The sequence below is a fragment of the Amblyomma mixtum genome, chromosome 8, assembly GCF_055824585.1.
Source record: "Amblyomma mixtum isolate Tamu chromosome 8, ASM5582458v1, whole genome shotgun sequence".
Lineage (NCBI taxonomy): Eukaryota > Metazoa > Arthropoda > Arachnida > Ixodida > Ixodidae > Amblyomma > Amblyomma mixtum.
The window spans coordinates 976,808-1,001,164 of NC_143019.1; the positions used below are offsets into that span (position 1 = coordinate 976,808).

General features: G+C 46.6%; 1 protein-coding gene across 2 annotated transcripts in view; it reads left to right on the top strand.

The window, feature by feature from the left end:
- LOC149331107 (uncharacterized) overlaps window positions 1-13,517 on the top strand; it is a 121,888-nt gene extending 108,371 nt beyond the window's left edge. For both annotated transcript variants that reach the window (XM_089556331.1, XM_089556332.1), the window contains one exon: window positions 12,955-13,517. In XM_089556331.1, coding sequence (XP_089412457.1) covers window positions 12,955-13,372 — 418 coding nt within the window. In that variant the 3' untranslated portion in view covers window positions 13,373-13,517. The remainder of the gene's footprint in view (window positions 1-12,954) is intronic.
- The last annotated feature ends 10,840 nt before the right edge of the window (window positions 13,518-24,357 follow it).

A 24,357-nucleotide genomic window follows, 5' to 3' on the forward strand; every position in this document is an offset into this window, starting at 1 on the left:
ATACCATATGGTACAGGTCCGCCTTCTCCCCGCAGAATTTGCATTGTGAGTCAAATGACTCCGGGTCTATGGCATGCAGTCTTCGTGGGTTGTTGTAAGTGTTGGTCTGTAGCTTTCGGAGGTGGTGTTCCTCCCCTTTATCTAGTGTCTTAGCCGGCGGAGGGTAGACCCGACGGGATATCTTAAGTGCTGAAGTATGTCATTGTAAGTTAGTAGTGGGGTAGGAGGTTCCACGGCATCCGCACTGGGTGCCCGGCGACTATGTAGTTTATTGTACGAGCATTCACCAGCGACTTCCCTCCGATCTCTCCCGGACCTCGCCCGGTCTCCCCTCCGGTGCCGGCCGGTCTCTCCGGACTCTCTCGAGCTCCGATCTCCCTCCGGTCCGATCTCTCAGTCTCCCTCCGGTCCAATCTCTCGCTTTTCGCGGTTGGTTGGTTGCGACTGAGAGAAGGATGAAAAGGAAAGTGCACGGGCCTGCCAACTGGCTCAAGCCGAGCCACCACCGCTGCCACGCAACGTTACTAGAACCTACTCAGATAGAAGAGAGTTGAAAGATAAGAGGACAGAGTAAAAGAGAGTAAAGACGCGCGTCGCAACAACCGCGTCCGCCGCAACGGACGCTGGCTGAAAAATACAGATACACGGCCGCAGCCCGAAGGCTGCAAACCGAATCTCTCTTTTCGCGCCAAAAATTCGCCCTTAAATACACTTTCCCAGCATTCTGGGGACCATTTTTGTAACCGATAGGAAATGCGCCTGTCAGAGCCAATCAGGGAAATTTTGCTCAAACTGAAGCAGCCAATAGCACGCCAGTGCTCACGGGGTTGTTGTTTACGCGAGCACCGCGCGAATTCCTAGAAGACGTTACGCATTTCCGCTTGGTTATAGCACCGACACACACAAACACACAAAAACGCCAGCGGCGGCACAAGGAAGGCAAACACTCAGCCCGAACCGCGCGCACTGCCCCGGTCGCGCTCTCCCCCTTCGCTGCTCGTCTTTGGGGCATCCCGTCCGTCACGCGCTATGCCGTTCAAACCAATAAATTTACACGCGGCCACCTTCGAGGCCCCAGGTAGAGATGTGAAGGCCTGAAAAAAACACTGCAATTTTGGAAAAAAAACCGTTTTTTTTTTCGTTTTTTTCAGACGAGGGAAAATGCAAAGAAACATCGAAAATTTCAATTTTCAATTTCGAAATGCAATTTGAAGGTTTTATGGTTGCTTGCTTTCAGTTTAGGTTTTTGTTTTTGCTTTGAAAACCAATACAGCATGCATCGTTGAACGATTGGAGAGCAGTCGTCATCGCCGGTGCCAAGTAGTGCCTTTAAAACGTTCGTGCTGCGAGTACGCGGGTTGAAGGCCAAGTCACATATAAGATCCAGGCTTGACTTAAAAACACATTAATACTTGAACTCACGGTGGAAGTAGAACAAAATGGCTGGAAAAACTACAGCGCTACACACACGGCATAAATAACATAGGCTGTTGTGCACGTAAGCGGTTATAGCCAAATACAAGCCCAGCTTCTTGATTTCCAACGTAGCAGAGTACAGGACATCCGCAGGAGTTTGGTCCAGGACAGGGGTCTTCAGCGAAGCACGTGGCCCCATCTACCTGGTGGCAAGACCTTTGCACCAACCAGCCGCTAACTCGTCTGACTTGCCGACTGCTGCAGATACCACCATTATCCGCCAACTGCGAACTAAACTAGTCCCGTTTCGGAAACGTCCATACAAGGATTCGCAACAGGCTTTCAGGGGAACGCGTTCGAAAGCTTGTTTATGTGCAGTCGAACATAGCTGCGGAGACAGCTTCAATCCATGCTGCTGCGCGTAGTGCCGCATCATGCGACAGTGACTCTGAGTCCGATATGGAGTGACTGATAGATCAGTTTTCAGGTTCCCTTTCTCGGTGCAATAGATCAAGAAGTTCGTTCCACAAATATGATATTTATATCTCCATATTCGCCTGAAGTGCAAATCATTATTATCTTCTCAGTGCAATAGAAAAAGAAGTTTGTTTCACAATATGACATCTATAACTACATATTCGACTGAACTTCGGAGCATTATTATTCATCGTCGTGCTGTTGCAAATAAATCTGTTTTTGTCACGTTCTGCAAAATTTCCAATTTTTCATGAAAAAACCCTGAAAAAAAACGGTTTTTTTCATACCATTCAAAATTTCATGAAATTTTACATCTCTAGCCCCAGGGGTTAGCGCATCGGCCGCGCCTTGCGGCTCGAACGCGGCCTTGCAAGGCCGGGCCCCCTCCCTGCCGGTTAGCCGTCGTTGCCGCCATCTGCCGCGTTTGTCTCAAAACAAACCCATTTCGGCGGCGCCGGGATGGCGGCCGCTCGAGGAGACCCGACAAACAGCCAACCCACACAAAACCAAGGGGCCGGGCTACCGGCTTCGGGGTGCGTGCGCAATGGGTCCCTGAGCCGCAACCCGGCAACTCAACTGACGGGTTCATCTCGCAGCGGTCACTATCGCATTCATACCCAATAATTTTGAGCAAAAGCATTTTTGAGCGAGAAACCATTTATGAAGGCCTTTTTTTTGTAAGTTGTAAGATTTCACTAAAACAACCAGTTATATCCGCAGATCACCCGACGGCAGTCATAAGAGAGTTTTAGTATTGCGGGCTTTGCGTAATTGCGTGCATAGCGGAATAGCGGGTCTAGAGTGCGCATGCGCAGAACGCTAACGGGGAAATAGCGTTAGCGTACGCACGCAATTTTCAGAATTTAGCGTTGCGGCTTTTGCGCCCTTAGCGTGGAAACATGGCGGCGTCCTTTCAAGCGAGAGCCGCCCGCTTCAGCCGATTCAGCAGCTCTTGCGATTCCGGTCGGCATGTTTACCGGCAACTACTGGTGTTGTTGGTTTTCGCTATGACTTACCTTGCTTCGACGATAAAGTTTAAGCTGCAATTCAGCCCAGTTTTTGAGATACGCTCTCGATTCTGGAGCGCGCAAGCCTAATGGAAACTCAAGCTGCACTGCTACCGTCTGCAACGGCCCGAAACGCAGCAGAAACCTAGCAAAAACGTCTGGAACAAGACAAAAATAGATTTGGAGGTTTTTCGCGATGTTTTATGGACTTAAATTATGTAAAAAGAGTTTATATTAAATTTACAAAAGTTTTTTGAACATTAGACGTCATGTGATGGCAAATATTCTTGCTCCAACGGCTTGTAGTTAACATTGCCTTTACTAGATGGCGCCACTGTTTTACGTTTTTATTTCATTTTATTGTAATTTCGGGTCATTTTGCAGACGAAAATGAACACTGCACTAATAATTCGTATAAAAAACTCGGAAATATTATAATTTGGCAAGTTAGCGGTCGTGTCGACCATTTTAGAAGGACCATTCGCATCCATGTCAAGCAGATGGCGTTTAACGTTTTCAAAACGCTATACTAAAACTGTCTGTGGGCATAAGTTGCTTGCGGCACGCTAACGTAATTTCCCTTAGGTCCGCTATCACGCTAACGCTATACTAAAACTCTCTATATAGCTCAGTAAGGCATGTTGACGGGCTAGTTGGTTTTTCATCTTGAAACTTGGGAAAAAAACCCACCTAGGCGCAAATGATTTCACGATACAAAAAGAGACGAGGAGACAACGGACAGGCGCCAACTTCCAACTATTTATTGCTCGAAATATTGCTCTCTTTTTGTGTCGTGAAATCATTTGCGCCTAGGTGGGTTTTTCCTAAGTTTCAAGGCAGTCATATTTTTTTCATATTAACGTTTTTGCTATTGTAAAAGGCTTTCAGTCTTAACTGTTCGATAGATAGATAGATAGATAGATAGATAGATAGATAGATAGATAGATAGATAGATAGATAGATAGATAGATAGATAGATAGATAGATAGATAGATAGATAGATAGATAGATAGATAGATAGATAGATAGATAGATAGATAGATAGATAGATAGATAGATAGATAGATAGATAGATAGATAGATAGATAGATAGATAGATAGATAGATAGATAGATAGATAGATAGATAGATAGATAGATAGATAGATAGATAGATAGATAGATAGATAGATAGATAGATAGATAGATAGATAGATAGATAGATAGATAGATAGATAGATAGATAGATAGATAGATAGATAGATAGATAGATAGATAGATAGATAGATAGATAGATAGATAGATAGATAGATAGATGGATAGATAGATGGATGGATGGATGGATGGATGGATGGATGGATGGATGGATGGATGGATGGATGGATGGATGGATGGATGGATGGATGGATGGATGGATGGATGGATGGATGGATGGATGGATGGATGGATGGATGGATGGATGGATGGATGGATGGATGGATGGATGGATGGATGGATGGATGGATGGATGGATGGATGGATGGATGGATGGATGGATGGATGGATGGATGGATGGATGGATGGATGGATGGATGGATGGATGGATGGATGGATGGATGGATGGATGGATGGATGGATGGATGGATGGATGGATGGATGGATGGATGGATGGATGGATGGATGGATGGATGGATGGATGGATGGATGGATGGATGGATGGATGGATGGATGGATGGATGGATGGATGGATGGATGGATGGATGGATGGATGGATGGATGGATGGATGGATGGATGGATGGATGGATGGATGGATGGATGGATGGATGGATGGATGGATGGATGGATGGATGGATGGATGGATGGATGGATGGATGGATGGATGGATGGATGGATGGATGGATGGATGGATGGATGGATGGATGGATGGATGGATGGATGGATGGATGGATGGATGGATGGATGGATGGATGGATGGATGGATGGATGGATGGATGGATGGATGGATGGATGGATGGATGGATGGATGGATGGATGGATGGATGGATGGATGGATGGATGGATGGATGGATGGATGGATGGATGGATGGATGGATGGATGGATGGATGGATGGATGGATGGATGGATGGATGGATGGATGGATGGATGGATGGATGGATGGATGGATGGATGGATGGATGGATGGATGGATGGATGGATGGATGGATGGATGGATGGATGGATGGATGGATGGATGGATGGATGGATGGATGGATGGATGGATGGATGGATGGATGGATGGATGGATGGATGGATGGATGGATGGATGGATGGATGGATGGATGGATGGATGGATGGATGGATGGATGGATGGATGGATGGATGGATGGATGGATGGATGGATGGATGGATGGATGGATGGATGGATGGATGGATGGATGGATGGATGGATGGATGGATGGATGGATGGATGGATGGATGGATGGATGGATGGATGGATGGATGGATGGATGGATGGATGGATGGATGGATGGATGGATGGATGGATGGATGGATGGATGGATGGATGGATGGATGGATGGATGGATGGATGGATGGATGGATGGATGGATGGATGGATGGATGGATGGATGGATGGATGGATGGATGGATGGATGGATGGATGGATGGATGGATGGATGGATGGATGGATGGATGGATGGATGGATGGATGGATGGATGGATGGATGGATGGATGGATGGATGGATGGATGGATGGATGGATGGATGGATGGATGGATGGATGGATGGATGGATGGATGGATGGATGGATGGATGGATGGATGGATGGATGGATGGATGGATGGATGGATGGATGGATGGATGGATGGATGGATGGATGGATGGATGGATGGATGGATGGATGGATGGATGGATGGATGGATGGATGGATGGATGGATGGATGGATGGATGGATGGATGGATGGATGGATGGATGGATGGATGGATGGATGGATGGATGGATGGATGGATGGATGGATGGATGGATGGATGGATGGATGGATGGATGGATGGATGGATGGATGGATGGATGGATGGATGGATGGATGGATGGATGGATGGATGGATGGATGGATGGATGGATGGATGGATGGATGGATGGATGGATGGATGGATGGATGGATGGATGGATGGATGGATGGATGGATGGATGGATGGATGGATGGATGGATGGATGGATGGATGGATGGATGGATGGATGGATGGATGGATGGATGGATGGATGGATGGATGGATGGATGGATGGATGGATGGATGGATGGATGGATGGATGGATGGATGGATGGATGGATGGATGGATGGATGGATGGATGGATGGATGGATGGATGGATGGATGGATGGATGGATGGATGGATGGATGGATGGATGGATGGATGGATGGATGGATGGATGGATGGATGGATGGATGGATGGATGGATGGATGGATGGATGGATGGATGGATGGATGGATGGATGGATGGATGGATGGATGGATGGATGGATGGATGGATGGATGGATGGATGGATGGATGGATGGATGGATGGATGGATGGATGGATGGATGGATGGATGGATGGATGGATGGATGGATGGATGGATGGATGGATGGATGGATGGATGGATGGATGGATGGATGGATGGATGGATGGATGGATGGATGGATGGATGGATGGATGGATGGATGGATGGATGGATGGATGGATGGATGGATGGATGGATGGATGGATGGATGGATGGATGGATGGATGGATGGATGGATGGATGGATGGATGGATGGATGGATGGATGGATGGATGGATGGATGGATGGATGGATGGATGGATGGACGGACGGACGGACGGACGGACGGACGGACGGACGGACGGACGGACGGACGGACGGACGGACGGACGGACGGACGGACGGACGGACGGACGGACGGACGGACGGACGGACGGACGGACGGACGGACGGACGGACGGACGGACGGACGGACGGACGGACGGACGGACGGACGGACGGACGGACGGACGGACGGACGGACGGACGGACGGACGGACGGACGGACGGACGGACGGACGGACGGACGGACGGACGGACGGACGGACGGACGGACGGACGGACGGACGGACGGACGGACGGACGGACGGACGGACGGACGGACGGACGGACGGACGGACGGACGGACGGACGGACGGACGGACGGACGGACGGACGGACGGACGGACGGACGGACGGACGGACGGACGGACGGATGGACGGACTACATATACGTTGGCAGGAAGTAGCGTAGCCATTAGCACGCTCGGCTGCGGAAAGGAAGGATGGTGGTTCGGATCGCATCATGCGCAAAAATTTTTTTTTTCTGGTCCGACTGGATAAAGGGTGACACCTCCGCTGACAACCTTCTGCCGGGAGCCTTCTGCTGGCAGCCTTCTGTCGACAACGAGGAAGCATTAAAGGCTTTCGCCTTCATACAGGCTGTGGCCACATGCACCCTCGTGCTTTGGGGTCTGCGCGATCAGAAGGAACAATTCCCGCTTCCAGAGGACTGCGTGCAGGATCGTCAGCCCTCCTGTTCTCGACCGTGCGAAGCTCGCTGCGTGGGGGGAATGTCGAAAGCAGCGCGTCTTCCCCCTAAGCACTCGCTCGGTCGCTCCCTGCAGCTGTAACTCGACACTGCGTCTCTCGACGCGTGATCGAGTACAGGCCTGGCGCCTGGCTTTTCCCGCCAGCGGAAAGTGCCCGCCTATGGTGTGGGATCGGCATTTGCGCCGTCGTCTGCTATTGTCTGTCGTGCACGTGGGCAAAATGAAGAGGCCGAAGGGATTAGATGCGAGTTGAATAAGAAGAGGGATCAGCGAAACACATACAAAAGCAGGAAACGCACTATATGGATCAATAAATACAATTAAGGGGATAGGGTGCATGGTAAAGAGAAAAACAGCAAGGCGAGAAAGAACAGAGTGGGAGGAAAAATACTGCCGTGGACAAAGACGAAATCAATTAATGAATCAATTCAGCCCGAGGACATCATCATCATCATCATCATCATCATCATCAGTGATGGGTAGTTAGAAAGAAGAAAACAAATAAACAATGAAACATGACTTGTTGTCTTTGTTCTGTTCATTAATAAGCCTGTATAGTGGTCCTATGCAATTATTAACCTTTGCTGCACGCAGATACCACATGATGTTTTTTACTGTTTATTTGTAACTCACCCCACTGATGTAACCACCTCTGCCCTGTACAGGCGGGCACATTCCCCATCAAGCCTCTTCTTGCCTTTTTGTATGTGCCCACCCAACATCACGATGTTAAAATAAAGCTTGATTTGATTTGAAGAAACCAAATAAACAATGAAACATGACTGCGTACTGCAGTTCTTATCTGCAACAGCAAAAACAGAAAAAAGACCAAATCCTGCTTGCCGGACTGCTTGTAGAGTACATCACATGCAGGCCAGTAGCGCTTCACAATATATATAATGTCCTGGGCCAGTGCATTATAAGAAACCTTTTTTCGGACTATGCATTTCATTGCGTTACGTTACAAAACAACGTGTTTAATGGCCGAATTTCATCTGTTCCCATTATTATATCTTTGATTTTACATTTTCTGCACCACTCTCCTTCCGTATTTGTCTCTCTAATTCCCTTCCCCACAGAGAGTGATTTTTAAACTGCGGCTGAATTCTCTGTTTTTCATTAAAGGGTTTTTTTCTCTCTCTATCTGCATTACCAAATGGCTTTTTTTTTTTGCCGATCCTACTTTCCCGATCACACTCTGATGGCGTCATCAGTGGTACGCTGGTAGATTTGCCAGTGGTTAAGGCCTGAAATATTCACATTTGCGTGCGTTTATTAATGGGTTCGAACAGAGGTGGATTTATGGTGGGAAAGTGGCAGCCTCCTCCCCCCCCCCTTTAATCTAGAAGAATTTCATAGGTACCCCATTTTTTCGATGAAAATATGCAAGAAACACATGGTGCAAAGGGGACAGTCGCCTACGTGAGCGACCGTTATATCTGCCCCTGGTTTGAAATCGGGATAACACATTCGTTCTGCTCCTATGCTGGTGTGTGTTGCTAACCATGCATGCATCTACTGAATGACATCGGCGCCGCGTTGGGCCTGCTGTTATTGTTGGTTTAGAAGGAAAAAAAAAAAACAGAGTAAACGAACAACCTCCAGTGTAATGGCTGGGGTCATCTGTACCGAGAAAGAAGTAGTAAAGGCTACTGATATAAAGATTCAGAGGGCACTTTGGCTCTCTAAAGTGCTGCAAGGCGAAAGAGTTTCCTGGCCGCTGTTTTTTTTTTTACTTTTTTTATTTTTCATATTTTGTTCTTTATTTTTTGCTCCTTTTCTTAATTTTATTGATTTTTATATTCATTTTCACATCTTACTTTAATTTTGTTTTTATTTTTGTTTATTTACATATTTTGTTTTTTTATTTTTCCTTTCCTTGACTTTACTCCTTTTATTTTATTTATGAAGCCCATGCATTCACTAGATGCGCCTTTATTCATGCTGGAACCTTGAGCCTTTTAAGCAGTGACGCCGAAAGGCGGACGAATCTGCCGACGCGTCTGTCGACACGGCTGCCGACGTGTCTGTCGACACGGCTGCCGACGCGTCTGTCGACACTTCTGCCGACGCGTCTGTCGACACGGCTGCCGACGCGTCTGTCGACACTCCTGCCGACGCATCTGCTAACGACAGTATGAGGCATTAAAGGCTTTCGCCTTAGAGGGAAACCCTCGTATGTCAAGAAGAATGATTCGTGACGACGACCGTGGAAGATGTTCCGAGGGTCAGCGTTTGGAAATCGCTTCGGGCCACCCGCCTTTCCTCATGCAATAACGAGCGGCTATGTAAGACTCGCTCATGGGTCCCCAGCGATGGACTGACGAGTCGATGAAATAGCGATGATGATAGGGAGTGACGTTTTGGCGCTGGATCAGAGGATCGCTTGAGCTGTGTGTTGAGGCTTAAAGGCCAATCTACCCCTGCTTTGCACCGGTGGTATGCACATTATAACCATGGGGTAATAGACGCAAGTGCGGTCGCATAGGCATGTTAGAATGATTTGTTTATTGTTTGTTCGCTTGTTTATTGGAGTTTAACGTCCCAAAGCGACTCAGGCTATGAGAGCCGCCGTAGTGAAGGGTTCCAGAAATTTCTACCATCTGGGGCTCTTTAACGTGCACTGACATCGCACAGTACACGGACCTCTAGTATTTCGCCTCCATCGAAATGCGACTGCCGCGACCGGGATCGAAACCCGCGTCTCTCGGGTCAGTAACCGAGCTCCCTAACTAGTGAGCCACCGCGGCAGCTCACACCAGCAGGAAGTTCCAGCTATATTAAGGCGGAAGCCTTTAGCCTCATACTGTCGTTAGCAGACGCTGTCGGCAGCCGTGTCGACAGACGCGTCAGCAGCGGTGTCGACAGACGTCGGCAGCTGTGTCGACAGACGCTGTCGGCAGCCGTGTCGACAGACGCGTCGGCAGATTTGTCCGCCTTTCGGCGTCACTGCTTAAAAAGAAACTGCGCCGAGGGTGGGAATCAAACTGGGACCTTTGGCATTTGAAGCGGAGACGCTACCACTCCGCCACGAAGCCTCAAGGTTCGAGCATGAATAAAGGTGCATCTAGTGAATGCATGGGCTTCATAAATAAAATAAAAGGAATAAAGGGATGAAAAGGAAAAAATAAGAAAAAAACAAAAATAAAAACAAAATGAAAAGAAGATATGACAATAAATATAAAAACAATAAAAATAACAAAAGGAGCAAAAAAATATATGAAAAAACAAATAATGAAAATTAAAAATAAATAAAAACAAACAGTGCGTCAGGAAACGCTTTCGCCTTGCAGCACTTTAGAGAACCAAAGTGTCCGCTGAATTTTTATCCCTCCGTATGGCGCTCAACTCAATTCACCAGAGTGTAGTATGTCCACTCCATGTGACTGCACGGAGAGCTGCGAAAAAAATTCAGGGGGCACTTTGGCTCTCTGAAGTGCTGTAAGGCGAAAGCGTTTCCTGGCCACTGTTTGTTTTCATTTACTTTTTTATTTTTCATATTTTTTTACTTTTGGCTCCTTTTCTTAATTTTATTGTTTTTTTATTTTAATTTTCACATCGTATATTTAGTTTGTTTTTTATTTTTGTTTATTTTCTAATTTATATATTTTTTTCATTTTCTTGACTTTACTCCTTTTATTTTATTTATGCAGCCCATGCATTCACTAGATGCGCCTTTATTCATGCTGGAACTTTGAGCCTTTTAAGCAGTGAGCCGAAAGGCGAACGAATCTGCCGACGCGTCTGTCGACACGGCTGCCGATGCGTCTGTCGACACTCCTGCCGACGCGTCTGTCGACACGGCTGCCGACGCGTCTGCTAACGACAGTATGAGGCATTAAAGGCTTTCGCCTTAATATGAACACAGCATGATTGTGCCATCGGCTCTAACCAGATTTTATTTGGCAATTAAAAACAAATTACTGCCAAAACCGCAACCTCTCCCCTGATTATTGCTATTTCAGTTCAAGGTCCATGCCAAAATTTTACTCGTCTCCGAATGTGGACTTTCTCTGTAAGCGTACGTTTCTGGGACCGAGCTAGCGGCGACATCGGCGTCTCTGGATTGGTGTCGTGTCCGAGGAAACGTATTGTGGATTTACGGGAAGAGGAAGTGCATTATATACGAAAGGAGAGTGGCAGCTACATTTTGGTGGTTTCTTGTATAAATAAGAAAATATTCCCCAGATCTCCCCATATTGTCCCTGTGCTCAATGTCTCGTGATTTAGCGGCGGGAGTGAATCAGGGAGCATAATATCTCAGGGTGGAAGGGCAGCTTGGCGCGTGTCTGCTTACGAGCCACACAAGCGGCGGTTCTTCGGAGAGGTGGCTTCCGAACTTCTGGAGGAAGGATAAACATTCTGGGATCAGCCTCGGCGCCGGTCGCGTTCCTGCCGTCGCTGGGAACATGGTCCTGGAGTCGCGCCTCGGCTGTGGCTAGAAGAAAACAGAACAGAGCAGTCCTAATTCACGGCGTAAACAAAGTTTTTGGGCGGTCGGCGCTCAATGCTCAGTCTCTGGTGGAGATCGTGCGAACAGCCATAAACCCATGAAACGTGGGCTGTTTACTGTGGCTTTGTGGGAAACAAACTGGCCCAGACGTCCCTTTGAAATCACTGACCGGGTAGAACAACGCGCATTTTCCATCTCGGTTACTTTGTTTCCTCTCACGTCCTTGCTTTTTTTTGTCAGCTGCTCTCACCGTTTGCGGTGTGTTCTCATCTTAGCCTCCCGAAATGGCTAGAGCGCCATTAAATATAGAAAAAATACAGGAAGAATAACCTAAAATTACAGTTAGCCGCCGCGGTGATAGTGGTTATGGTGCTTGGCTGACCCGAAACGGGCGGGATCGATCTCGCCCACGGCAGTCGAATTTCGATGGAGGCGAAATGTTAGATGCCCGTGTACTGTGCGATGTCAGTGCACGTTAAAGAACACCAGGTGGTCGAGATTACCGGAACCCTTCTCTACGGTGTCACTCATAGCCTCAATGGCTTTGGGGCGTTGAACCCCAGAAACCAAACTAAAATTACGGTTGTCCAATAACTCCTTTTTTCAGGCTAATTATATTGCCTTTGTATGCTTTTGTGTTTTCCTGACTTTAAATTTAACTTGCTTTCGTGTCTGTGTTCCCTAGTGTTCTCATCCGGCTTCTGTATTTCCTTTTGATATTGCCTGCTATACCGCACTATCTCAGGATTTGTCTTCACGGTGGCCATCACTTCGAGCTCCCTGTTTTCTAGTTGTGCGTTACTTTTTTTCTATCCTGATTTTAAGCCACCATTTATGAAGAACGCGGCATGGCCAATCACAGTTCTGCATGTGCACCTACCAAAGGCGCCAACAATTGCACCAACTGGCTATACACCCCGCCCAAAAGCACTTGAAACTTCTTTGGCCCGAGATAATGTTGTATTCTCTGGCCGAAGGCAATGCTGTATTATACAGTGGTTAAACTGTATTGCATAGTATCTATTGCCGGTTATTGCCACCTCAACAGAATTTTTTCTTTTTGCTCTTGGCGCAGGAGCGGTGCTGGTGGACGCGTGAGTGGCGGCGACTCAGTGCCCTGCACTCCCCGGTCGAGCCCGCCCATGATGCCCGGCATGTGCATGGGTGTTGCTGCCCCGCACCAGACGGCACTGCCCATGCAGCGGTTGTCACCGACGCTGCCCGGTCACCACCTACAGGACGACCTCACAGCGCTCGCCTACCTGCAGCAACAGACGCAACACCACCACCACCAGCAACTGCAGCACCACCAGCACTCGCAGCAGACGGGACACCACTCGAGTCAGCAGCAGAGGCCGTCCCCTCTGGACGACCTGCCGCCCATGACAGTGAAGACCGAGCCCGGACTCTACCCGTCACCGGGACTCCTCTACTCCTCATGCGCGTTCGACCCGATGCACCACAATCTGCAGCCGATGGTTCACCAATGTTAGCCGCAGAAGTTGTGACTGCTGTCTTTCTTGTGCGTTCCCGGTCGCTTCTCTTCTTCGGCCAGCAGGACCGGCCCACGGACATCAAGATCTTATATAGTCTTCTGCCTTTCGGTTTTCATGATGAAGGCAGTCGTGCCATCTATGGATGCGATTCGGTGCTAGTTCTGATAACTTTAATGACAAGTGGCCCGCCTGTTCCTCAGCAAAGCTTGGCGGACAGGTGCGGATGTTCTGCTGCATTTTCTTCTTCGAAGGTTTTGAGAAGCAGTGTGTCTTCTTCTTGTGGTCTCCGGTAGAAAATACACATTGCCTGCCTCTCAGAAGAACGCCTCAACTGTGACGGCTTGACGCTGGTTTGTGTACCGCATGTAAAGGAGATGGCGCTAGATTTCTTTGGGTGAACCACACTGGACCCTTTGTGCTGTATAGGTCTTCGGTGCGTGTGAATCCAGCTACGTGCTGGAGACTGCAAGAACTGAAAGAACAAACGGAACCCGGCTGCCTTTTCTTGGAGCCTGTTTCAATATTCCTCTCTCGAATCATCGCTGGAACCATCCAAGTCCACTCTAGCCAACGACAGTGGGCCTCATCGAGTGTGTCGAAGCCATGCTGGCTGATGGACAGAATCGAGCCGCAGTGTGCAGTTCCTTTGCCATCACTTCGTTCTGACACTTAGTGGCATAGCGTCGCGCTTGTGGGACGTTTTACAGCGTATTTCTTCTTGTGATTCTGGATGTGCAGTGAGAGCTCATTAGAGGTCTTAGAACTGTTCTTTTCATACATTTTTCATCGGCCGGCGACAGCGTGCACCAGTATTACGGCTTATTTTAAAGACATCGTTATAAAAAGCGATCTTTGTTTCTTCCTATTAGAAGCAGTTTATATCTGAGTGCGAAAATCGTCATGGAATAAGTTGTACCGTATAGTCCTTTTGTGATGACTTCTGCGGACGACTGGTAAGGATAAGGGGAACAAAGTACTTAAAGAGACCGCATCGCGAGGACATTGGAAAATCAAAGTGTGGATTAGCATGATGATATACAACCTCTGATGGCTTCTATTGTCAGTTCCTCTGCTTTCGTGTGATAAGGCCACGATAGCGATGCCAGAAAAACATGGCCTGCTATAACTGAGGTGAACATTTTCCGTAGTGTAATTTTGTGACAATTTGTATTTGGTAGGTAGCAGGTGGCTATATCACAACTCCCGCTTTCCTAAGTTTAGACCAAGACCAGAAATCCACCGCTGAAACCTTTCAGTATTCTCATTGCAGTATTCAGTTAACATCTTGAGGATTTATTCATTTAACACTGCTCGTTGAAACCAGTGTGTACGGCAGCTGCGATTCCCTTTTGCGCTTTTAATCATCGCTTCTAGATACTTTTTTTTGTATTTCTTCATCAGCTAGGAAAATACAAACTTAATATTAGGATGTAAAACAACGGTGTGCAGTCTTCGATTGTGTTGCCTTTCCCATCCAATTCTGTCAAAAGCAATTAATTTACCAAAAAAAAGTTTTTTTTTTTAACTGCTCCGTTTCAAAAATGATTGCTATTTTACACTGATTGCTTCTTGTGTTAGAAATACTTCAAGGCCATTGGCAGCATACCAGACCATGAAACATGTCTACTTTCTTTTTTTTTCGATCATGCGCACGTGGAGCAATAACTCTGCTTCGTCGAGGAGAGGAACTTTTTGTTTTAACAACTTCGAGTGTTTTGTTCAGTTTCACGAGAACACACTAAACAAGTAAACGGCAAAAAAAGAAAAGTGTGCCTTTGTGTGCGGCAAAGTTGTCACATGCGAAGCATAAAGCTCCAGTGGAGAGTCATGAGGAAAAGAAAAACTCCACATTAAGTGATTTTGATAGTTCGCTTTTTGTTCTCTGTGGCGTTTATGTTGCATGGTAGTTTTAACATCGCTTTTTGTTTGGTTCCTACGCGCGCTTTTGTGAATAATTTTGGTTTTGTTGTGTTTTGTTGAAGCATGATATTTATCTTCGTTTTGGCTTGTCCCGGCGAGCCAGACTGTAGAGGCTTAGTGCAGTTCGTTTGTCACAGCTATTTCGTGGACGAAACCCATGTGTTAGGTTAGCGCAAAACACTAGTTGCTGGCTTCACACGAACGAATTGGCATTGAAGGAGTTTGTGTTGGTGACGATCTCTGTGAAAACTTTCAATAATGACTGGCATAACTCTTCATGTGAAATTTATCGAACGTTCCAAATACATACATCACGATTTAGCGAGAAAACAATGAAGTTCAGCGCATCGCAGAATCGTCTGCGTTTGACGTAGAAATATTTAAAACTTAAAATATGGCTCCAATTGTACAGCCGGAAAAATATTTAGCTAGCGTGAGCGACGGCCGCTTTTTCTGCGCTTTGCGACGAAGCAGACTTGCGGAATGCTCAATATTAAGCACTGGCTTAGCGAGCCTGTGCTTAGGTTTGATATTTTCGCAAGTTTTCTCCGTCAAAAGCTGGAGGAGCACGGAAAACGCGGTCGTCACGCAGGCCAGCTAAAGATTTAGCCGGCTGTACTTGTTCTGTGGTACTGGACCCGGGATTTGAGACGGCACAGTTTTTCCGGAAAAGAAATCAGACAGGTGTTGTAAATCCAAGCGCTCAGTCTAATGATGAGAAAACCATAAAAAACTTCTACAAAAGCTCAAAACAGATGATATCCTGCACATGTTGTTTACATTAGAGTAGTCATAACACAGCTGAATCACGCACCAACTTTTAAGCATCACAACTGAAAACATATTGTGATACGAAATTCTGAAATTTTCACCATACCATGATAAATATGCTATCACTTCAAGAAACGAAGAGCTGAGTGTGTTTTTTTTTTCGGTGATTGTTTCTTACAAGTACGTTATATAGTCGCAAATATTTTTGCAATTTAAATATGCTGCTAGATTCACTAGCCCTGTACGGACGGGTTCACTTAACCAGACATGCAAGATTAAGTTGTCGTGAGAAGAAACCTTCCTATGGTACGAAAAACCAGCCACAGTCGTAATGTGAAAAGTAAACCATCCATTAATGACGACGCCTGTGTGTAACGACAACAACTATAGGGAATCTTGCATTCACTTGAACCGCATGTTGAAAAGAAAAGGTGGTACTGCGAGAACTGCATCGGCGCGGGGATTAGAGAAATTTACGCTGCCACTATTGTGCTGTCAAGTTAGTCGGAATTGGTCACTGTCCTTTTTTTTTTGTCGTTGATTTAGCGCTTCCTTTTTTGTTTGTTTGTAGTTGAGTGCTTCAGAGTTTATTGACTTTAGTATCAGATGTGCATTTATTCGTGTTCGCTGGGCCAGAAATGGCATTTTGTTTACCGCGATTTTGTGTCTTTGAAGTTAAGTTCGAGTGACAGATACGCCACTTTCAAAAATTGTTTCATTTTATGTCCGGAAGCTCCGGCTACGTTTTATGACTCATTAATTTCAGAAAACTGGAATGAAGGCTTGAATTTGTCACTCGAGTTCACCTGAGTCAAAAAACACCCTTCATGTGGCCAACGTCCCAACGATCGTTTATCCAACAGTGATCTCACAGTGTGACTGCTGTGCTTTTGTTTTCTGAAGTGTGGTTTCTTTTCACTGTGCCTGATTGAATTGTAAAAAAAAAATTACATCGGCTAGTGGTCGTAAGCATCAGAATCGCGTTATAGAAAATAATAAAACATATTATGAAGGTGGGCTCTCGATCCTTCAAACCGATACAGTGCCACAGTGTTCCCTTTGTTCATGAATTTTTTTTCTGAAACGCCTACTTATTGCGAGAACTTAAAGGGGCTCTGAAACACCTTCGCAGGAAGCACATCAACTCGCTCGATCACTACATTGTATTCTCATGAACACGAGAGCAAAATAATAGAGTCGTTTTGATATTCTATTTCTGTCGTTGATTTGTCACATAGGACTAGCAACACTTATGAATCCAATACTTACGCCAAACACTGCGAACAATTACTTCCCTATACACAAGGAGAAAAGCCATATTTATGAATGGTCAAAATGAAGAAACAAGGACTACATAAAACGTGCCGAGAAACTAAGTGGCTGTTACAAGTAGCAATAATCTTTAAAAAAACGTTTTGTATGTATGTTAACATCGTGTGTATGTTAGCATCCAACAATGCAACAATTCATGCGAGACATGGCAAAACCCTAACGATTCCAACGGCACTGATCTACACCGCCGCCTTACAACAAGGCAGCAGGCTTCTGCTTGGTGCGACCATGCGGGGCCACAGTCTTGTTGCGCGCTTCCCATGCTTGTGCCCTGGCTTTGGTGCTTTGAATCCCGTGATGCCATCGTATTCGCCGTAACTGCTTTCGTGTGGAAGTCGTGGTTTTTTTCCACTACAAGACTGCCATGGACGATGTGTCCCTGCGCGGGCATGCCCTTCTTCGAGCACTATTAAACGATGATGATGATGAATTTTTATGGCACAACGGCATATGTGGCCAAAGAGCGTCATGGCATAGAGTTGTTTCTTCTACACAAGGTGGGGTCAGTATTGTGGGTTTCTACGTGGACACAGGCCACCAACCACAGCGCACTTATAAAGTGCGTACTCACCCATTCACTTAGACAAACTAATAAAATGCTCTCTTATGCATAATTTGGTCATCGAGAACTTTCCTCTATTTCAAGTAATATCACAGCATATAAATATGTCCTTTGCACAGCCGCTTTTAGAAATGTTATCCTTTACTATGATACATGTAATGCCCATCTGCTAAAGTCTCAACCAGAGATTGGCAGTATTCGAAATAAATAAATATATGCGCACAGTAGTTGCATTCAGGCTAACTTTCACACTGTGCACAAGCTAGGTCTAGCTAGCTGAATTCGTGCACTGCAAAGTTAAAAATGCATTATTATGCCTATCTGTGTCAGTCTTTACTTTGTACTTGTCTCTTTAGCTAAGCTACGCATAGACTTCATAACTTGGCTCGGGGAGAAATCGACGTGTGCGCTCATGCATGTTACTTTTGAATATTAAGGATATTGTTAACTGAGCTGTTGCTTCATCTTAAACCGAGAAGCCATCAACTTCAATTTGCAGCAAAGCGATGCCAGTAAAAAACACATGCCAACACTGCGTTTCTGTTCTTCTTCAGAGTTCTTCGGCCTAACTTCAACTTCGACTTTTCCAAGTTTCTGATGCCTAGCGATGTCTCACTTAATTTCTTTCGTTGAAAATCCGACTGGCCGTGAAATAGATATATTTTGCTGAAGATGTTGATTAATAGCATATCCAAGATTCTACGTATATTAAGTGGTACAAACATCTGTTAACGGTTACAAATACTCACTTTTTGGAAGGGGGATACATCCACAAGACTATTCGCCACGTAACATCAGCCAGCTTGACATTATGTAGCAAAGCGATCAATCGTGCGAGACGAAACGTGGAGAAACGAGCTGGTTCCAAAGCAAACTATTTCGTGGATATACTCCCTGGTAACCGTAACAATCAGCCATGATCAGTGAAAACAACTCTTAAACGTTGCTTTAAAGTTGCATTAGAGAACATATTAGTGCATGCCTATCGCCTACTTAAATGTCTAAATTTTAATTTCATTTTATTCTGCTACATCATAGCTCTCATAATGAAAATTCAGTTTTACGAATTCTGCCTGAAATTAAAATGTTTGCTTGAGATAACCAGGAAATATGGCCATCGTATCCTGTTTCCTTGATGACACGAAGCATACTTTCCCAGCCTAAGCCGGTAGCCATCACTATGTAAGCCCTCCAAATGATTTCTTGCATTTCCTCTACCTGTAATCAAGTTTACTGGCTCCCAAATCTCATTATGTTTACAATAAAGAGGATGGCATCAGTTGAGGCTCCCTCTGGATCTTGTAGAGAGAAATTGGGTTGATGATGATTGTTGAAGGATGCTCGACGTCTTGCAGATTCGATATTGCTTAATCACATTGCTAGAGGACACTTCTAGAGAGGTTAACTTTTAATAACAATTAATAACACAAAGGAAGATACAAACAAGGAGAAAACTTATTTACACTTGACTGACTCGTAGTTTTACGTGACGAAACCAGCCCTTGGTCCTGCCGAAACAGCTGGTTTTAAACCCTATATCCCCGCAGTCAGTGGGGAGAATAACCAACCAGGTAACTGCAGAAACATCCACCCAATAAATCATTGGGGAAAGGAAAACATCACCAATAAAAAATTCGGAAAGGACAACACAACCAATCAATGATTGGGGAAAGAAGGTAACTCGTCTCGACAAACACTGTACACATATTTACACTTTCTATCATCACGATTTTCGAGTATTATGCTTACCTGCTGCTAGCTTCGCGAACATTCTCACTTTCCCATGATGAGTCGACCCATTTTAATCAACGCCATCACAAATTCGATGAACTCAAATTGTTCATTCTTCAGTCAGGCTTCAAATCGACTAGGGACAGAAAATACAGAGAAGCATTCTTAATCCACAAATTTAAAACACTGCAATCAACAGGGATTAACATGTCCAGAGGAAACCTGGAATCTCTCAGGTACATTGGAGGGTTAGCATAATTTTAAATTAACAAATGTCTTGCACGCGGTCACACCATTTCCTAGAACCTCACATAAGTATATTACCGCTCTTTGCACCCTTCCGACATCATATCTTCCACCCCATTTCCGGCCTTCTCAACCTCTCCCTTTGTTCACTTTTTTTTCCCCTATCCCCTACTATCAGTGCTCAGAAACCATGACATTCCTGTTACCCCCTCCGCCCCCACCTTTTGGCTTTCTCTGAACTCGAGCCATTCCCCCCCCCCCCCCCCCCTTGCCTTGTCCTTCCTTAGAAATGCCCTCCCTCCCCCTTTCTTTCTCCTTCCAGTGCCAGCCTATTTTGTTTGCCTTGTTCTCATTTCCCTGTGCCACGCTGACTAATCCTCTTATCTGAGTTTTACAGGTCCACCCAGCGCCTCCCCCCGTCGAAGCCCCTTCAAAGCCTTTGTTCATTACACACACCCCGGATATAAGTTTTACCACTATAGCAGGTTAACGAATCAAGATTCACCTCCCTCCCCTTCCTGACAAGCATCCCTCCCCTCACACCACTTTCCTTCCCCCACCCGGGGCCTTCCTCCTCGGAGCGAAGGCCATATTTAATCCCTGCCAATAATGAACGCTTTGCCCAGACGAAGACAAGTCCTCTTGTCGAAACGTTGGCTCAAGCAACCTGAGGTTTTCCCCTCCCTTGTTCATTTTGTGATCGCCAAGGACCATCTACCACACCCTCTCTCTACCATGGTTTCCATGATGAAGATTATTTCAACGTCCGGTTGACCCAAGTTCGGAGAAAGTCACTTCAACCAATCTGTTCAGCATCGTGACTCCTCATGCCTGCAGCTAGCGTGGCAATATCCTGTTGACCGCGCTTCAAGCTGTCAACGCACGCCGCTGCAGACATGGGACAAAAGCCACGCAATGTGACGCGGATCCGCCCCGCCGCAAGCACGTGCACAACAGGATGCGACCTGACGTATCCGTTCCTGGAGGGAGTTTGACCTTTCCCGAAATCCTCCGCTATCCGGCGCCCCGTTATCCCGCTGGGCAGCGGGTGTGACTCACCCCCTTCTCTGCAGTTGTGCAAAGGGCAGACGATAATGCAATGGGCATTCCTCTCTCGTGAACCCGGATGCGGCAAACAATGTACAGCACCGCAAACTTTACTGCATGTGTAGCTTTTTGTGCAATACTAGGCACCCACTTCGTTTTGCATGCACAGAGATATTTGAGAATGCTTTAGAGTTGCACAGACTATAGCCAGCTTGTTCAATACATGTCAACAATGAACGGCCTTTAGCAGAATGTCCCACATTTGTTTTCAATGCTGCACTCTGGCTTGTGCAACTGCAATGCGAGCTCAGGAAAGACTGCTAGAAGAGAACTGAAGTCCCGCTGTCACTGTGAAGAACAAAGCCGTTCACTTCAGCCGAGCGACGATCTCGGTCCCTTCCAGCCACAGAGTTCTATTTCTATTTTGGCTTTTATAATGACCTGAAAAACACAACAAAAATAAATCAGTATTGTTGCATTGTCACAGTTCTGTGAAATGCAAAACTGCCTTAGTTGCCAGTGATTGTACAGGCGCGGACAGAAGTAAACTGAGCACGTAACTGTCTTCGAATATTTTTCACGCGTCACCTAATTGAAATTTCCAGCAGTGGTGCGCGCATGCTGGTAGAGGAGGTTGGTGGGCTTTCCTGTAGACAAACAACGCTTCTTCATTGCCAATAGAGAAAGCGTGATTACACTTCGAACGCAATAGCGTGCTCCATTTACTTATGGCCCCGCCTGTACATGTTACAAATGGTTGGAAGCGTCATAATTTTTTTTGCATTTGCAATTGTGATCGACAGGAGTGTGCGAAAATGGGAATTTTTAATGCATGCACAATTCAGATGCACACACACATTATACATTGAATATATACGCATATGTCTTTTGGAATAACTGTCAGCAGGGAGGGAGCCTGTTCACATATTACAGTGACAACTAGGGATGGATGGATGGATGGAAACAACTTTATTAAACACACACACACACACACACACACACACACACACACACACACACACACACACACACACACACACACACACACACACACACACACACACACACACACACACACACACACACACACACACACACACACACAAATCTTCCGGTGTAGTCCCCTACTGGTCCAGGAGTCCACGGGCTTGTGCTTCACGTGAAGCCCGATCCACCAGCCATTTCTGGCTGGCGGGCTGAGCGTGCACTGCTAGGGAAACGCTCGTCCCGTCCTGTGTCTTCTCTCGTGATCGTCCTTCTTGATGTGACTGCTGTTGTGACGTAGAACGCCATCGAACGGCGAGGGTGGAAGCTGTGTGAGAACCCTCTTATGCTTCCTATGGCATCAAGGCTGCCAGAACCGAGGCCCTCGTTAAGCAATTAAGCAGACAAGGAAAGGGGAATGAGGGGCTCGTTATAAATGTGAGAGAAGCCAACAGCCACAGAAACCAAGGAGCACAAGGTTTTTTTTTAAATTTGTTTTTACTTATTTTGTGGTGTTGATCAATTTATAATATTACTGAATATGCTATCGCTTAAAGCTAATTGATTAGAAAAGCAGAAGAAAAAACAACCACATGCCGCCGGTGGGATCCGAACCCACGACCTCCGAATTACGCGTCCGGTGCTCTACCGCTGAGCTACGGCGACGGCTATCAAACCTTCTGCTTTCGGGGGTATTTATGTTTACAAATAACCTAACCTTGGGAGTGTTCACCAGCGCCACCCACGTTCTTAAGCGGCGGACGTAGCACGTCCTGTTACCGCTGATGTGACGTAGAACGCCATCGAACGGCGAGGGTGGAAGCTGTGTGAGAACCCTCTTATGCTTCCTAAGGCATCAAGGCTGCCAGAACCGCGGCCCTCGTTAAGCAATTAAGCAGACAAGGAAAGGGGAATGAGGGGCTCATTATAAATGTGAGAGAAGCCAACAGCCACAGAAACAAAGGGGCACAAGGGTTTTTTTTAATTTATTTTTACTTATTTTGTGGTGTTGATCAAATTATAATATTACTGAATATGCTATCGCTTAAAGCTAATTGATTAGAAAAGCAGAAGAAAAACAACCACATGCCGCCGGTGGGATCCGAACCCACGACCTGCGAATTACGCGTCCGGTGCTCTACCGCTGAGCTACGGCGACGGCTGTCAAACCTTCTGCTTTCGGGGGTATTTATGTTTACAAATAACCTAACCTTGGGAGTGTTCACCAGAGCCACCCACGTTCAATATATATATATATATATATACAGGTTGCGAAAGCGTGAAGTACTAGACTGCTTATAAGAATATATAGCGAAGTATACGCTTCGTTAAAGGAAACATATTTATTCAACACGACGTTTCGATCGGAAGACCGATCGTCTTCCTGAAGAAGATCGGTCTTCCGATCGAAACGTCGAGTTGAATAAATATGTTTCCTTTAACGAAGCGTATACTTCGCTATATATATATATATATATATATATATATATATATATATATATATATATATATATTGTGGGAATCCTGGCTGTCCGCCGTTGCCTTTGCGCGGCTGTGCCGGCTTCCCGCGTTGTTTCTCCTCTTTCCCTTGCTCCCGCCTTTCTACGTGGACGCAGAGCCACCAACCACCGCGGGTTCGAGCTTCGCGCGAGCCAAGGGCCCCGATCAGCCGTCACCACACACACACTGGGACACCGATGCGGCGCACTCAACCTCCGCTGGGAGAAGAGCGATTCGCCGCAAAGAAATAGGCCTCCAAGTTCACAAAGGAGACGTTTATTCACGTCATCAGATACACACACACTCAATAGTCACCCCGTCCCGGGGGCGCGCGAGGAGCAAGGCTCCGCTGCGCGCACGAAATGTCCCTGCGGCAGTGCTGTGATCTCTCTCTCGTGTCGACCGTTCGGCCGGTTGCGAGAGAGAGTGGGCAATCAACGCAAGGTACGCCTGTCGGAGGTCGCTGGACCCCGCTGGACAGGCTCGAGCCGCTGCAGGTCAGAGGACACGTGCGGGCGAGCTCGAGTAAGCACTGGTCCGAACGGCAAAGGCCGGGCCGAACAAACAGTAGCGTACGCACTTTACGCTGTCTCGGAGGGATCTCTCTCTGGGCCCCGCTCGGACGGTCGCGCGGTGCGCGGCCGCCAAAGCGAGTACCGATATCCCGCCAAAAGGCACCAATGGCAAAGGCCGTTTGGGAGCCGGGGCGGAGCTGTGGCCAAATGACAGTGATTAGTCACCTAGCCGCCTCTCCACCGCCTAAGGCGGGAGCAAGGGAAAGAGGAGAAACAACGCGGGAAGCCGGCAAAGCCGCGCAAAGGCAACGGCGGAAAGCCAGGATTCCCACAAGGTCCATAATCGCTGCCACTCAGACCAGTCATACGAAGTG